Source organism: Trachinotus anak, unplaced genomic scaffold (genome assembly GCF_046630095.1).
Source record: "Trachinotus anak isolate AG129_WGS33_773 ecotype Australia unplaced genomic scaffold, CSIRO_AGI_Tana_v1 ptg000004l, whole genome shotgun sequence".
NCBI lineage: Eukaryota > Metazoa > Chordata > Actinopteri > Carangiformes > Carangidae > Trachinotus > Trachinotus anak.
Window position 1 is genome coordinate 17437176 of NW_027273855.1, and position 16617 is coordinate 17453792.

Sequence of the window (16617 nt, forward strand, 5' to 3'; positions counted from 1 at the left end):
TGTTCGACAGCGGTTATGATTGATGACCACTCATAAATATTACTCCTTAGGTAAATGTGTGAATGTGCATTTGTGAATGGCAGCATACATGTCTCACGTGTGCATGTGTGAGCCTGAGAGAGTGTGTTTTTTTTTCTAAGAGATGAAGGTAGGAAGGGATGATGGGATGGAGGGTGGATGAGACGGGAGAGAGGGAAGGGGGAGGGTGGGGGGGAAGCAGCGCTCCAGTCCTGTCGCCTTGGGTGCATCAGCAGCAGGAATTGTTCTCTGCCCTGTGGGGGCCATCTGACTGTTCTGTCACCCTCCACAGAAGGCTGACTCTGCCTTAAAGTGCTCGGCCCTGCGCCTGCAGTTCGACATGCTTGATGTTTAATACATACACAGGGAGAATATTGAGAACGCCTCAGGAGAAATGCGGCGCAAAGGCTGAAAGGGAGAGAGTTTTTTTTTTTTTTTTTTTTTGTCAGTTTGTAGAACAACCACGAATAGCGGAGCTCCTGTACAAAGTGTGCGTGGGCAGACTGCGAACATAATTGCCCGGGATTCGAACCAGAGATGGAGCTCTATCGCAAATTTGAAATATACTAGATCCAAGAGTTAAGCACCTCTCAACGGAACACACTTGTGGTGAGTGGGGGACGGCCTCGTACTGGTGATTACATAATGCAGTGACACATCTGTGGTGGGAAATATACGTCACGACCATACATGATGCTTCAGATGAACCAACAGTCGTAAGCCGAAGCGCCTCTCCCGGTGTGCTCCTGTGCTTCTGCAATCAGTGCGAGCGCGGTGTAATTCGGGGCATCACTCTTCAAGAAGGCAGGAGAACGGGCCTCAGGGGTGACCCTCCTGCTTAAGTCAACACAATGAGTGTAATGAGGTGAAATACACACACGCATAGGCACACATGCACACACGCACACTGGAGATGGGAGCTCTTGCTGCATAGTAAGTGGATTTTCATTCATCTACATGCACTGAGCCTGATGTGGAAGTTCTGCTCACACCCACACCCACACATTTAGCAGCACGGGGAACGTTTCACTCCAGAGCTTATTACAGGTGAGAAAATCATTGCAGACCCCATCAGACATAAAGCTGCGGCGAGGATTAATACTGCTTTGTTTTTCACTTAGCAATCACATCAATTTCAAGGTAGGCAGCTTTAATTTAAGTGAAAATGTATCTGGTAAAAGTCATGTCACTTCAATTGTGAAAAATTAAACACTGGATTAACATTAAAAGCCAGTGTTTCTGTCTGTGCCCCCCTCTTTTACACCCGACAGTCTCTGAGTTGTGTGTCCATAATTAATCAACCCTGCTGTGTAAGTAGAACTGGTGCCTTTCTCCTATCATCACGTACAGCAACCCACGCCCTCTGGGCCATCAGCGGATTAGTGATGAGTGCCCATGATAGGAAAGCCCCCAACAAAGGCCTCATTAATTAGCCTAACACTGACACTGTGGCCGCAGTGTGCAGCACATGTTCGCCCCTAATCAAAACTTTAAAGGAAACATGATGGACCTCCCGATCGCCCGCTGCGATGCCCTGCATGACATGAACCCTTGATGCGCGCATATGCATTAAGTTACGGGTGTGCGCAGGGGGGAGGAAGTGCACCATTTCCAAATTAACATGGCAACTTTCACACTTCGCTGACCAACCCGTTCGGATGCACTTTACTAAAAAGCCCATGAATGATTGATCAGACAGGTGGGATCGAGTAGGGCATGGTTCGGAGGCGATAAAGAGGGACGGGCACGAACAACTGTCCGAAACTGTCACCGTGTCGCCAAAGTGTTTGGGTGTATTGTACTCACTCGCCCCCCCCCAGGTGCGTTAGAGGAGCATCCCGGTCTCTCACGGCCAGCTCTTCAGATGAGTTCTCCTGGGACAGCGCGCCTTGATCCTCACTATCATTCTTTGCAGAGCTCCAGCCTCCTCACAGCCTCCCCTCACTCTTCTTCTTTGACATCACATGAAATAAACAGCTGCATGCCAAACGAATCTCGCCTTTAATTGTTGTTTCGGGGTTACAGTCGTCCGTCTCTCAGTATGTAGAGCAGAAGTGACAGCGGCGGATTCCTATTTGAGGGGATGCTGACGCGCAACCGGAGGGGCTCGCCTCCTGCCTTTCTCATCTGGCTCCATCAGCCCTCGGTTAGGCAGCACCATGTGACTGAAACCACTGTCAAGACAGAAGCAATAACCAATCTGGTTTCCGGTAAAGGCTTTCAAAATAAAAAACGGCTAGTAGCGAATGAAAGGCACGTTATTCACGTTTGGTCAAAAAAAAACAAAAAAAAAAAAAACGCTGGGAATAAAATTAAATAAAGAATTAGACCTCAATTACAGCAAGCTAAAATTAGACATAACCCAAAATAGCAAATGAGGAAACACAGTGAAAAAAAAACTGACTACTGGAGCTTCATTATTATTCCTATTAGTGCCACTGCATCGCCCATTGCAATGGACCTTAAAATTTAAACAGTATTATTTGTATTAAACTAATTCAGCGAACATCACTCTTACAGCGTTCAGTCTATATGGTAGAGGCTATAACTGATGAAATTCAAATTCAAAATAAATACGAATTTGTATGTATTGCACAATGTTTATATGCATATAATCACATAATATCACATATAAAGATTTTCAGTCTAAGTCATTCGATTGCATTTCGCAATACAGAAGTGGTGTGCGGTGACTTACAGATCGATAAGCAGAGCCAAACGTCCGATCCAAACTTGTATTATTATTATTATCATTATTATTATTATTGTTGTTGTTGTTGTTGTTGTTGTTGTTCTGGTTGTTGTTGTAGTTTCATGGACTATGAGATGGAAGCGGTGACGTTAAAGTCATGCGACCCTGGTGTAGTTCTTTTATAGCCTAACGTTAGCTTTCCACTTCTGGTGGTTGTATTTAGGCTTCAGAAATCATAAAAGTGATATTAATTTGTAAAGATTATCGTGCTGAACAAAACATGTAAGTATCATACACTTCTGTTGGTCGCAGATCTTCTTTTGTGCAGTAATCCAGAAGCCAATGGAAACACCTCATTGGTCTTTTGTCGAGGTAACCAGGTAACTTCCGGGTTGAGAAAAGAAAATATCTTAATGTGTGCACTTTAAAAAAAACGCATATGGCCTAAAACATCCTCTTTCACATATTAGACTCTTTGAGAGATGTTGACCATGTGATGATATTTTCTGGCCTTACATTTAGCTCACATGTTATCAGACTGCACACAATATCTATACTTGGTTATGTCTTTATCTTGTGGCAGATACCAGGCCAACAGCCCAAGCTGTATCTAAAAAAAAAAAAAAAAAGATACAGATGATTGCTATATTAAAGACATGTTTGGAGAGTCACTTAGGCCACTTGGCAAGTGACTGACACATGAAACTCATAACTCCTCTAACCTCACACCTCATCTGGTTTAGATATAGGCTATAATTTCTCGCTGTGCTTGCACTGCTCTTTTTTTTCTTGTCCATCTTTTGCATCTAGGCCATAGACAATATTAACCGTACGAAATCACAACATGCAGTTTCATATTTGTACCACAGGCTGTATTTGTAGTGAAGTATCGACTAATGAGATGCTTTTATTTTGAAGGAAACATACCTAATTTCCTGCACTTTCCCGGCTTGTGTCTGGCTTGATGCACCTGCGAATGCACCCATTCAATTAAAACCGACCTCACAAACGAGCGCCTTCAAGCGGCCATCGTTAAAATAACACCAACTGCTCAAAAATGGTTATGTGGACCAGTATTTCTCCACCAAAGCATAATCCCATTATAAATTATTGACATGCTCCTCATAATAGCCTCTGTATTTATTCCTCATCGAGTCTGGAACTTTCTTAAAAGTCAAAGAAGGAGCAAAATCAGATGAGACTCTGCCTCCAAGGGCACATGCATAATCTTAAACTTTTATGAGCATGGGCCTAAATAAAGAAAGCATTCATATGCCTGTCGGACAGCCAGTGGTAGCTGCAATTTGCGGCTGTGTGAGCTAGTTTGTGTTGATAAATGTACTGTAAAGCTGAAGGGAGCAGCTCATTTTTGCTGATGATTTAAGGTTAGGTTGTGATGTATTATTTGCCACAGCAGGTGTTAGTTGCACCAGTGCAAAATACCCTGTATTGTTTCTGTTACCCACAGCAGCTGCCCAGGTGACGCACAGTACTACAGCCCGAGTTATGCTATCATCTGTAAGCCTGTGGTATAAGCAAGCTGCTGTTGAACCAGAATGATTTCGGGGCTCATTTAGGCCGTTTTCAGAAAAGATCTGTTGTGCTCTCAGGTCTCCATCAGCATCAGACATGATGAACTAGCTGTGAAATAATATTTAAACAGACTTTTCTCGAGCGTATGTGTGCATGAGGAATTTTCAGTGGTGTGTTTGAGCGCCAAATGTGTGAGAAGAGAAAGATAGAAAGAAAGAAAGAAAGAGTGGGGAACTAGAAGTGACAGCCTAAGACGCTTTCAAAGAGAGAAAAGCCTTGTCCTTTTGAGGTCTTTTTTTCTATTGTTGTCCACTGTGAGCCAGACTCTTGGGTCCCCTCCACAATGCAGGTCCCCTCAGAGCAGCGCACCACTGGCTGTCCTGTCACTTCACGTTAGTGTCTTTGTGGAGAACAGCAGCCCCTGAGGGCCTGGACACACTTGTCATGAAAGAAGTGTTCTGGACACACATGCACACTCACATACACACAGAGTGGGTCAATAAGGAGGTGTTGGGCAAAATGGGCAAAATGGGAACACAAGGAGAACCTCCATCAAAGCTTCTAATAGAACTATAACAGTGACCTTATTTCAGCTTTAGCTCTACTCTCGCTCACCCACCAACCCAAATACACACCCACACACACACACACACACACACAGACATTTTTATGGCACACATTCAAAAAACATGGTCTCATAAGAAATGCAGTTTTGAATGAGTGAGCTTGATGCATGCAAGGAATGCAGGACAGTCACTAATGTATTCTACTAGTAGCTCTTGCACTCCATGTGTAATAGTAAAACATGACAGCTATTACAAAAAAAAAAAGGTTAATACCACTGATTACACGCACACACACACACACACACACACACACACACACACACACACAAAATTAATTCACATTGTAGCCAACACCCACAGAACTTAATTGTAGAAGATGTAGTTATGATTCAAATGTTTACAAAGACAGCAATTATAAATATATTGTCTTGTATTTGTTGTGAAATGTGTATAGACCAATAGAAAAAACAGAATCAGTGGTTGAGCATGAAAATTGTTTCCTGACCAAATAGTTAATCGACAAAAATAAACTGTAGTCTGCTTTCAGTGAGCAAAATACCTGCAACTTCTTTTAAGGTAAACGTTTGTACAGTGTACTGTCACAGATCCACAGTATATGTGCGGGTCAGGTCGACCACCTGACTGTGCACAGATTTACCTCCATATCACAATAAAGTATGTGCCTAAGAATGTCTATCTGAGAAAAACAATGATAAAGAATAAAATGGCGGAAGTATGACAAACCATTAAGCGTTCAACCTTGACAGATACAGGTGCAGTGTGTTTGCATGGGCTACTGTGATTCCCAGGCTTCAACCTGATCACGACACTTATTTTTTCAGTTTATGAGCCCTCATGATGGAGGAAACACTCTTTTCTTTTTCAAAAAAAAAAAAAAAAAAAGTGCCCAATTCGTGGCTGCTCGCCGGCTTCCATAAATACCCCGAGGTTATTTTTGGCGATGGGGGGAGGAGCTCCTCCTGGGCCGGCAGGACGCAGGTGGGCAGGGCGGCGTGGGACGGCGGGGAAGAGAGGAGAGAAGCGGCACAGGGTAACTTTAAAGGGGCAGAGCGGAGGAGTGTGTGATGAAATGAGATGTGAAGTGTTCCCTCAGTCAGCCCGGAGACGCGTAAAACATTTATCAAGCTGGTGTTGAGGAGAGAGGAGGGACCTGCCTCCATACTCTCCGAGAGCGGAGGAGGAGGAGGAGGAGGAGGAGGGTGACTGAGAGAGTTGCTTTTATGATCTTCTCCATTATAAATCATACCGAGCAGTGGCTGACCAGAAAAGGAGGCAGGGCGCGGAGGGTTTGGGGAGAAGAGGGGAGGTTTCAGGCGGAGGGGGTGTAAGAAGTTGTGTGGACAGAAACTTGGCGTGAAATAGTAATAAGACTAATATATCCACCAGAAAGCTCGCGCTCAGGCGGAGTCTTGTGATATATATATGAGGGGGACACGTTTGCCTTGACCCAAAATTGACACCAAATAACACAACTAAAGCTCTTGCTTCCATTTTGAATAGTGACCCTGCAGCCTATTATCATGTGCGTGTTTTTTATTTATTTATTTATTTTTTAAACTTGCCCGAGTGTATCTCATCATATTGTCACAAGATGGCGCCTGTTCTCCAGCCTCAGCAGCTAGTAGCTGGTAGCTGCTAACTTAACCCGCTGCCCCTCCTCGGCTTTATCTCCAAATGAGACGCGGACATTGATTGTTCAGAGACACCGGCGTTTTGACCATTTAACACCCCCTCAACTAACATCTGTTCAAAGTTGGCTTCTTCGCTCATTATGCGAATCTAATTGGCACACGCATTTTAATTGGCTTCACAATGTATTTGGTCACCATGACAATAAATTGATCGCCTGAGTTAGAAGGTTTTGAATGAACAAGCGCGCAGGTTCTCGCCAGCCACCCCCCAGCCATCTTCCAGGAACAGTTGACGCCCTCAGTCAAGACCCATCCCAGCCCCCCCCGGTTTACTACCCCACCACCAGCCCCCCCCCCCCCTCCTCCTTTTACACACCATCCTCCCAGCCAGTCACCTCAAGTGCGACCGGTCGGCCGGAGCGCAGGCGAGCGAGCGGACCCAGAGCAGCCGGAGTGAGCCTGCCTGCCGCGGGTTTTGGAGAGAGACGCCGGAGCAGAGGAGGAGAATGGGACGCCGGTGCCTGGATCAGGACTGAGTCTGGTCGGCACATTCAGAGCTCCTCCGACCCGTTTTTCCAAGTCCTTTTCTCCCGAGTCAGAGTCACGTTTTCGCCGCTGACACAATGGGCTGCTGCAGCGGACGATGCACTCTCATCTTTATTTGCACTTTACAGTTGGTGAGTTGACCCACGCTCATCTACTTGTTGTTTTGAAGTTGTGACAATGCGGTAAAACAGCCTTAATGTCACCAGGATATTCTCAGAGCGATACTTCACGATGAAATTAATCGGGCAGTAGTCTATGCCATGTTTACTGCCGAGGACTGAGTGTCACATGTTGTAAACTGGTGGGACACGATTTAGAAATATCAATGCCTACTTCTTAAAAGTTCTACAACTGAAGTACCAGACGCTCACTGCAAACAAATCTCCATGTTTCCGTATTATCTAGCCTCCCTCGCTTGTGTGGACCTCTGCTGAAATTGTGTTTGACTAGAAATCATTATCAGTGCTGTCTCATTCAAGGGATGTTGTGTTTTTCTTTGCGTTATTCATGAGGAAATTCACTGCTGTGACAGAAAACATATGGTATTTGGAAGTCAGCTCCTCTCAGCACTAACAGACTCGAGTAGTTGGCACAGGGACGGACAGTATTGGGGTAACTATGCTGTGTGATGTGTGATGAAAGTGCCTCAGCAAAATTAATGGATTTTGCTCTTATGAATATTGTAATGGCGACCTATTATCTGGGCTACTCAAGTATCACCTGAAGTTACCATAATATATGAGGCATCAGCTATTCCTTCAAAGCCCGTGTTTGTATTTCAGATGAATATTCCGAGTCGCTTCGTGATGGGAAACATCTAAGACGTCTGCTGATCCATGCGTTTCCTCTCTGATCTTAACATTTGAGGAATTTGTTGATCAACGACTCAAACCAGCTGTGTCTTGGGAACTGTTGATCCACATAAAAAAAAACAAAAAAAAAACAGTGGATGCAGAGGCTTACAGCTTGTCGGAGCATTTCAGTTTCTGATCAGTGAAGTGTGGGGCTGTGACATTTTACTGATGGTAACTGTGCAGTCTCAGATGATGCTTCCCATTGAGTCACAGGCCAGCTTGCCTTCGCCGTGATCCCTGAGTGTGGAGTTTATTTGACGGGGTGTGACAATGTTATTTATGGTGGTATTAAAAACTGAGCTTGCTCACACTGGAAGCACCCTGAGTAAATGCCACTTTTAACGGCTAGGGGAGCAATAAAATCTTCTCGTGGTAAAGGGTCAAATGGGAAAGTTCTGATGTACTGTAACATGCATGAGGCAACAACAAAGAAAAATTCAACAGAAAACAAAAGGAAAAGCATGCGAAGTGGCAGTTGGTGTCAGCCATGACTCTCTTGACAAAGAAGCCCAAGTTTCACTGGCTGCCACTAAGTAAAAACACCCGGATCTCTTCTTTCAGAGTGTTGTATTCCCCGTCAAGCCAACGTTTCTGTATCGCTCTACAGGTTTCCTGCTGCTGTTTGGGTCGACGCACGCTGTCTCAAGTTTATACGCTTAGAAATATAAGAAGCTGTTCATCTAGGATTGAAATGAACGACTGCCCGAGTTGAAATACTTTCTCAGAGGAAGAAGATTAAGACCAGTGTTTGTTGCAGCTCTCTCTTCCTGTCGTTTGAATGAATTCTTACCGCCTCCGGCCTGAGTTTCCCGCTGCTCTTTTCCCACTTCATCTTCAAAATTAATAGAGAGCTGGTGTGTACTTATGTGTAACACTTTGTGTGTATCTTTCAGGCTTCAGCTCTGTAAATGTATTAGATGGGGAGGAATAGAAAACTGAGACATCTATATTGTTTAGGTCACAATGGTCTTAGTATTGCTGTCTTATTAAAATTGTGACTTGCTCTTTGATGACAGACTCAAACACTCACACACAAACACAAACACAGAAGGCTATGAAACCACCTTGAGGGACACACCTGTTTTTCCTTCCCAGACTTTGGACCTTTTTGCCTCATTAGAGAGAAGGAGGTCGACCATTTGTTAAGAGGTTTATAAAGCTGTCAGCGGGCTGCCTAAAAAGTCCCTGAAGACTCCTGGAAACAGCTTTATTTTCCCCTGGCACTATTTCTGGATGACCTGACACTTCCTGTCTGCCGAAACACACACACGCACACACACACCTGCACACTCCTGATGAGTTTAACCTGCATAGAGGGGTTGCATTAAACCCTGCAAGACCTTTTGAAAGGTCACCGGGTTGTAGGCGTGTGCGTTGGTGTGTGCGCGTTTCTGTGCATGTGTATGTATGCGTGCGTGTTCCCCATGAATATACATGTGTGCATGTGTGTGGAGCAGCACAAGGGGCCCCCCCGCTCTCCCCTGGCTGAATCCTATGCATTGACAATGAGCCAGGTTATTCCCAGTCCATTACAGGGTAAAACTACCATTAACAAAACAACATGCCCTGCTCCTCAGATGTAAAAATAGCCCTCGTGAACCGCTGTGTGAGCTAATTAGCCAGGCAGAGTGCTTTGATCAAACCTCTTTTGGCATCTCGGCCATCCCCTAATTGAATTGTGGTGCGCTTTCCTCATCAACAGGCCGAGCGGTGGGACTCATCTCTCTGGGACAGAAGGCAACAGATAATGAGCCTGTATTGATCGAAACGCTTCTGTTCCCTCTTCCCTCTGCTGCCTAACTATTCCAGACAGTAGGGCTGGATGGTTGTCAGAACCCCGATCAGCCCCAGAGAATGGCGAGCGTTGGCAGGAAGCCCCGTCTGTCTAATGATTTGTTACTACTTCAAGACACAAGCAAGTTCATTTTTTGTCTTCGGCGGTCGGCCGTTTGAAGCGTTGACCCGAAGCTGACCCTGCGTGGAAGCGTTTCAATCGCTCAGATACGGGACCCAGTCCAGACTTATTGTGAAGGCGAGGAACCGGCCATGAGGAGGGACGTGGTCCTGAATGGAGCGGATGGTTAATGCGGCTCCGTGGACAGTTGGTGATTGATGCGGGAGGCCTCTTCGTTGGTCATGGTGGGTTTTCAGGAAAGGGCAGACGAGCAGACACACACACGTAATCACATTGACCAAGGGTAATGAGCTCAGAACTGAACATTGACCCTGAAAATGCCTCGCCCTAACTGCACCAGCACCACTGACGGATGCGACCTCACAGAGACACAGAAACCATTTCGTGCGTCTCTCCTCACACACAAAGACACACCCACAGACACAGCTGAGCATTCTGTGAGTTATAGATTAGTAGGTATAGCGCTGGGTAAAGATTATAGCCTTTTGGAAGAAGTTCAGCTCCGTGGGCCTCTGACAAGATGTGAGAAATGAAAGGAGCTGGAAGGAGTTTTTTGATCGCAGGCAAAGAGAAGAAAAAGTCCACGTTGTCAGAGTGAAAGGCTTGGTTTGTACTGTCATGGGACAAAGGGCTGTCAACACGGTGACCCCTGGCACAGAGATCTGCAAGTTTTACCTCATCTTCAACCTCAAAACTAACAGTCAGGCCGGCCACAAGCACAGTGTGAGTGTGCGTGCATGTGTGTGTGTGTGTGTAATATCTTGCATCACACTGTCTACTTTTCCTCTACTCTTTTGATGACATAGCTAGAGAATATAGTAACTTTGTAGTTAAGGTTTCAGAGAGGAAGACTGGGTTCAAGCAAAGTGCTTCCAAGAAAGTTTTAGTAGATAGGCAGAGCGCTTCATCCTGAAGAGCGTTATCTCTGAAGGCGCGACATTATCCCTTGGCAGGCATCACATCATCTCCCACACATTACAAAGGATTTAGGCTGTTTTTTCACTGCTTCCACTGCTAACTCTTTTGCCTTATGGAAGCGCTTACATTCAAATTTCCTGTTGAATATTCATGAGCTTAGAGATACTGGATGTCGATCAACATCCTGCTTCTCCCACCTCACCAGTATACATGTGTACTTACAGTCACACACACACACATTCATGCACACACACAAGGTCTTGGCCCACAGCTTTGATATTAATGCATCACGCAGCTGTAATTAAGAATAATTACTCCAACTGGGGCAAATTGCATGGCAATAAAACATTGTACGCTATCAGGCCAGCAGACATGGGTGTGAGAGTTACTGCTGTTGTATAATCCTGTCCTGTCGTGCCAGTTTCAGAACTGACGTATCAAAACCTGGTAACGAAATATGAAATGAAATGAAATACGGAGGCTGTTCCTGGCAGGAGCCTGAAGATTTCAATTTTGCTACTTACAGATGCTGCAGACATCTGTTTAGGGTAACTTGTTTGAGTGTATGTGTGTAAATTCTTCAGTGTCTGCGTGAGCGTGGACTTTCGTGTGATCAGTGATAATGAACTGTATTCTTTGGCACTGCCAGGTTGATGGAGGAGATAGGCCAGTGGGAATAAAGTGGATGGTCACAGCTCTTTTATCTCTCTGTTTCTTTCCCTACGTCTCCGCCTCTCTGGGCCTGCCATTAAGTTTTCATAAAGGACTGTGATTCATATCGTTTTGAGCAGAAACACATTTTTTTTTTTTTTCACTATTTGCTTTGGCTTGCACAGATGGCGGCAGAATAAGATAGCATCCCCATCTGAATTATCCATGCAGAAACAAAATGTGGTGTCTGTGTGTGTTAGACACAGCTTGCTGTGCAGGGAAGCGCTCCCCGTAAACTAGGTGTATTCACAAAATGCCAACAGATGCCAACAGCAATGCATTTTTTCTTTTTTCTTTTTGGCTTCTTTGTCAATTTCTTATTTGGGAACACAAATTTAAATGGAGCTGTACCAGTGTGTGTTCACAGCTTTGAAGACAATTAGCACTATTAATATACACTATTAATATTAATATTAATATACACTGATGACCACATTCACCAGGTGTGGACTGGGGTTGGGGTTTCTGCTTTTATCAAGGCTGTCGAAGCAACAAAGTCAATGACTTTTTACCAAGCATGTTCTTATTTTGTACAATTTACTGATTACACATATGGGATACCAACATCCCCCAACATTACTAACATTACCAACCTAAACTAGCCTAGTACCCCCTGCCTACATTTACTGCAGTCGGCAATTAAATCCACACTCTAGTCTTAGTAAGGATTTAGTGGAAAATAACGTTGAATCGATACTCGCACTCTTACGTCCTAGATTGGAAGCCACATGTATTAGTCCAGGTCCCCGAGGTACTGTCTCGCCAGTCTGCACAACCATGTTGGTAAGCCCGCTAAAGCCTGCTGGCTGAAATGGTTCAGCAGCTTAGAACATGGACGGGCACGATCATTGGCAGAAATGATGTTAGTCGTAAGGACCTAGTTAGATGTATTCATGGCAAGTTGCTGTTCAGGCAATTAAAACAACATGATTGATGATGAAAAGCTGTTCAGTTTAACAGCGAAAAGCAGTCAACCACTGCCAAAATGTTGTCTGCAAGACTCAACGTATGAAATCAGCTTCCACCACCAATCAACCACTATAAACTCTCCTTTGTTCTTTGTGGAAAGACGTGTATATTTTAGTTTGCCATGCCTTTTTAAAGGAGGGTTCATGTGGTGTGTTATTTGTTTTCTTTCCAGAGAGGTTGTGAGGGAAGGAGATGGAGGGCAGAAGGTTCTGGCAGTATGTGATCATGGGCCACAGATGGTCCAGTAGTTTGTGTGATTTCAGAAATGAAGGCCTTAACCCCATCTCACATTGTCTCTGGCACCTTATTCTTTTCTTTGTGAAGGTCATGCGGGTCACCATAATTAGCTATAGTATGTGTGTGTGTGTGGGAGTGCTGTGCTTGTGCTGTCAAATGGACCCCGACTGTTCAATGCTGATTGTGGTCTTGAACTAGACTGTGTTGATTGCCATACCTGAACAGCCCTCCTCCACGGAAGAGTGGACCCTGACAGGTCCTGTCTGGCCTTCGCTGGAAATACCAGCCTCATCAAAAAAAATAAATAAAAAAAGAAAAGAAAAAAAAAAGATGATTAAACAACAGCCTACAGTGTTTGAGAAAGAGTGTGTGTGTGTGTGTGTGTGTGTGTGTGTGTGTGTGTGTGTTGCAGGTCACGAGTCAAGGTGACTGCATAATAAATGCACACTCAAAGCTCCGAGTTTTGGATCACCCCCCCAGTGTGTCGTCATCTCACCTGAGAGCCTAATGCATGATGAGAAGCACTGCTTGAATGTGTAATGAATGTTCATGCTCCGCCCTCAACGTGTAGCCTTCGTTAAAACACAACAAGGCTTTGTGTTATCTCTCTTGTCCAATTTCTTTATATACAACCCCCCCTCCCAAATTCTCTTTCCCCATTTTCTCCCCCTGCTGGGATCCCAGGTTGTTTGAATTATTGATCACCGTCTGATTCATCAGCGAGGCCAGGGCCACTGGAGATTTGGGGGAGATGCAGATAGAAAGGTGGAGAGAAACAGACAGAGAAAGGGGGGATGGGTGGTGGTTTCGACCTCTCACTCTGGGCCAATTATGAGTGTGACCCCAGGGACCTGACATCTCTATGTTTAGCCTTTCTTTTCCCTCGCTCTCTCCATCTCGTTCCCTCTTTCTGGTGCACAGTTACCACGGAAACCTTTACGTACACAATAAGATGCTGAAGAGCCTGCAGGAAATAAAAACCCACCTGTCAGAAGGAAAAGTGGGAATGTATGATACAAATCTGAGTTAGCATGCTGAGGAGAGAGTTGCGAGCGCTGGTGGACGACCTCGGGGGGTTGGGCTGCATGGAACACGGGGGCTCAGTTCACATCCTGCTCCCAGGACAACTGTCACTCTAAAGATAGCTCTACTTACGTATATAGCCTTTAACCTCACCACAGAAACGACCCGCCCAAAAATGCAACATAACAACCAGTCAGATGCAGCTGAGCAAATTACTTGAGACCAGCTTTACCTACACTTTTCTCTGAGGCTCTGTCCTAAACAGAGATGAAAGCAGCAAGGTGTTATGCTAATGGAGAAGAGGTGGTGACCTGCTGTTGTTTCTCGACCTTCCCTGGATTTTGGACTCACTCCACTCGCTGTGTGCATGTTGGTTTTATAATAATATGTATGTTCTTGGAAAAACCATCTCCTCTTTGCCCCTGGTGGCCCTTTTTACAACTGTTCACTATTTTAATGTCTTCAATTTAACAGACCATTAATTATGTGGTTGTAGGAAAAACCTTGGGCTGGCAAATTTGAGTGTGTGCGCGCGCATGTATCCATCCATGCGCAGGCTTGTGTGAATGTGTCCCCGTGTGTTCCACATCAGTGACACTGCAATAAGCTATAATGGAGATAAAACTAGAACTATTTGCAAGCCCATTTCTTTCTTTCCATTCCAGCGGTTCCAGCGTTGTCATTTGTTATAGTGTGGCATCGAATAAATTGCTTTGGGAGCACCACAGCTGGGATGACTATCTTGACAGATCACACTCAGTTGAATGGCTGCAAAGCATATTCATCTCACTCAAATCCCCCTACTGTGCTTTGGCATTCAGTCCTTGTTTTACAAGCAGGCTGATGACTTCACGGATGTTTTTGCTCTAATTGTAGTGTGTGTGATCAAACGGTCGGACAGCAGGGATGCACACAGCACAACTTACTCTACTGGTGGATGAAAGATTAAGAGTGATGGTATTATGATGAAAAGAGCAACATTACTGACTCAATTATGGGAAGCAGAGCTGGAGGGTACAAACTGCTGACAGCTGTTTGCCGTTCTCGACTGCGTATTCTTGATGAGAATTTCCTCTGTCGCGGTGAAATTGCCTACTTGTTAATTGGGGCGAAACCTAAACAGCTTTTTGTTAGATCTGGGACATGGAGAGACAGACAGGGGGAGAGGATTGGCCGGTTTAAGCTGCTCTCATTTCGTCACTTTTCTTCCATTGTCGGTGCATTTGAGTTTCATCCATTGCTGTGTTCTTGTCCTGCTTTTCTTCTGGTGGCTCCCCTGAGAAGTCTAAGTACGCGTGTGGTCTTTTGCGTCTCCGTATTTGTAGATGAACATTCGATAACGTCACCTGATATACTTTGTTTACCAGTGTCTGTGTGTGATGCAGTCTGCTGTCTCATCTCTCATTTCCCATGTGACACCCACACAACAAACGGCGAGTTTTGAGCCACAAGAAAAGCAGACAAAACCTCACAAGTGACATTAATCCCCTGGTTTGAGGCTGAAATCATAACGTGCTGCATTCCTCTTCAAGTAGTTGCAGCAAAGTCTAAATTAGCCTCTAATAATCCAAACATTGCTGCCACCTTTGCAGATAAACTTAAAAGAAATGTTTGGCTGACGGCAAAGTGGAGGAAGAGAGATAAAGGGAGGAAGAGAGACGAAGCAAAAATAAGCGTTTTACAAGAGATACCGGACATGTGAGGAAGGATGTTTGCCGTCACAGTGTATGAATTTGGGTCACTCAGTGAACCTTGCTTCATCATCAAGTCGGTTTGTTGAAATCCTCTAAATGCTGCCTGGTCAGTTTTATGTAGGCTGTTGTATCTCAGACAACAGTGGGAATGAAAGCAGCCGGACACTGGCAGAAGTGGGACAGGTTAACCCTTAAAATGTCATTTAATTTGTAGCTAAAAATTGCTACAAATATCACATATAAATAAGATTTAAAGCCACTGAAAATGTGGCTTGAAATGTTAAGTATGTCTCTATGACATTAAATAATCATGATGAAAAATACAACAATTAAAGTAAAAAAAAAAAAAAATCTTAATGTTTTATCCATTAAAGGTTTTACACTCAAAAACCCATGTGGGTTAGGGTTAGTTTGATCTGATTTGATTGACAGTGACCAAAAAAAAAAAAAAAAAACACCAAACTGTCAACAGAGTCTTATTCAAATGTTCCTAAATCCTGATTGGTGTCCTGTCGACTTCAAACCAGTGAGAAGAGCTCATAGGAAAAAAAAAAAGAAATACAGAAATCTCTCATGTGCAGGAACCAAAACAGTTCGAACTTGGGCAGAAAATAGACGCGCTGTTTTCTGCTGAGGTTGGAACAGTTTTATGTAGTAGCTAATCACTCACAATAAGAAGCTGAGTGAGAACACAGACTTGAAGGGAATTCGTGGAATGCTCTTCTACACATGTAGTTAGTCTTTATTCTCTCTGATCTTTATCCTCCGATTAACACTTGTTAAAAAGTTTTACACGGGCAAGCCTAATCATAGCCCAACTGTGGCACACTTATTGATCGTGTTTACTTTATATACATCCTAATGAATTTGGCTGAACACATGGAGACGCGTCATTTCACCAAGGGGATTAGTTAAATTGAATCTAACCTTTTATTTTATGTTCAAATGAAATGTAAGACTCAGTGTGCTATGGTGGATGAAGCAGTTTGCTAACTAAAGATAGAGAGGTACTTTCTGTTTGCCTCTCAGTCAGTATTTTGTTACTCAAAAGACTTTTTTCACAGGAGACCTCTGAACTCATCATAGAGGGACGGAACAGATGTTCCTAATAACACTGTGTCCCAGTAAGCCTTGACAGTGAGACCCTGACCCTGAGTGTGACATGTCAAAATGTGAAAAAGGCCTGTGGCTTTTTTAGTGCTAAGTAAAATGAATTGTTCTTTATCTCAGAGATTAAAAGTGTGTGATCTTTACACACTGCAGTGTAAAAGTGTAATGCAGACAGACAA

The 16617-nt window shown here is 44.2% G+C and overlaps 2 protein-coding genes across 4 annotated transcripts in view; one reads left to right on the forward strand and one right to left on the reverse strand.

Moving 5' to 3' along the window:
• LOC139620695 (uncharacterized) overlaps positions 1 to 2196 on the reverse strand; it is a 38248-nt gene extending 36052 nt beyond the window's left edge. The window contains exon 1 of one of the 2 annotated variants that reach the window (XM_071476487.1): positions 1825 to 2196. The gene's annotated coding sequence lies outside the window, so the exon portion shown is untranslated. The remainder of the gene's footprint in view (positions 1 to 1824) is intronic. The other variant, XM_071476485.1, reaches the window with a different exon arrangement.
• Positions 2197 to 6141: 3945 nt separating this feature from the next.
• nkain4 (sodium/potassium transporting ATPase interacting 4) overlaps positions 6142 to 16617 on the forward strand; it is a 49024-nt gene continuing 38548 nt past the window's right edge. The window contains exon 1 of one of the 2 annotated variants that reach the window (XM_071476497.1): positions 6142 to 7138. In XM_071476497.1, coding sequence (XP_071332598.1) covers positions 7085 to 7138 — 54 coding nt within the window. In that variant the 5' untranslated portion in view covers positions 6142 to 7084. The remainder of the gene's footprint in view (positions 7139 to 16617) is intronic. The other variant, XM_071476496.1, reaches the window with a different exon arrangement.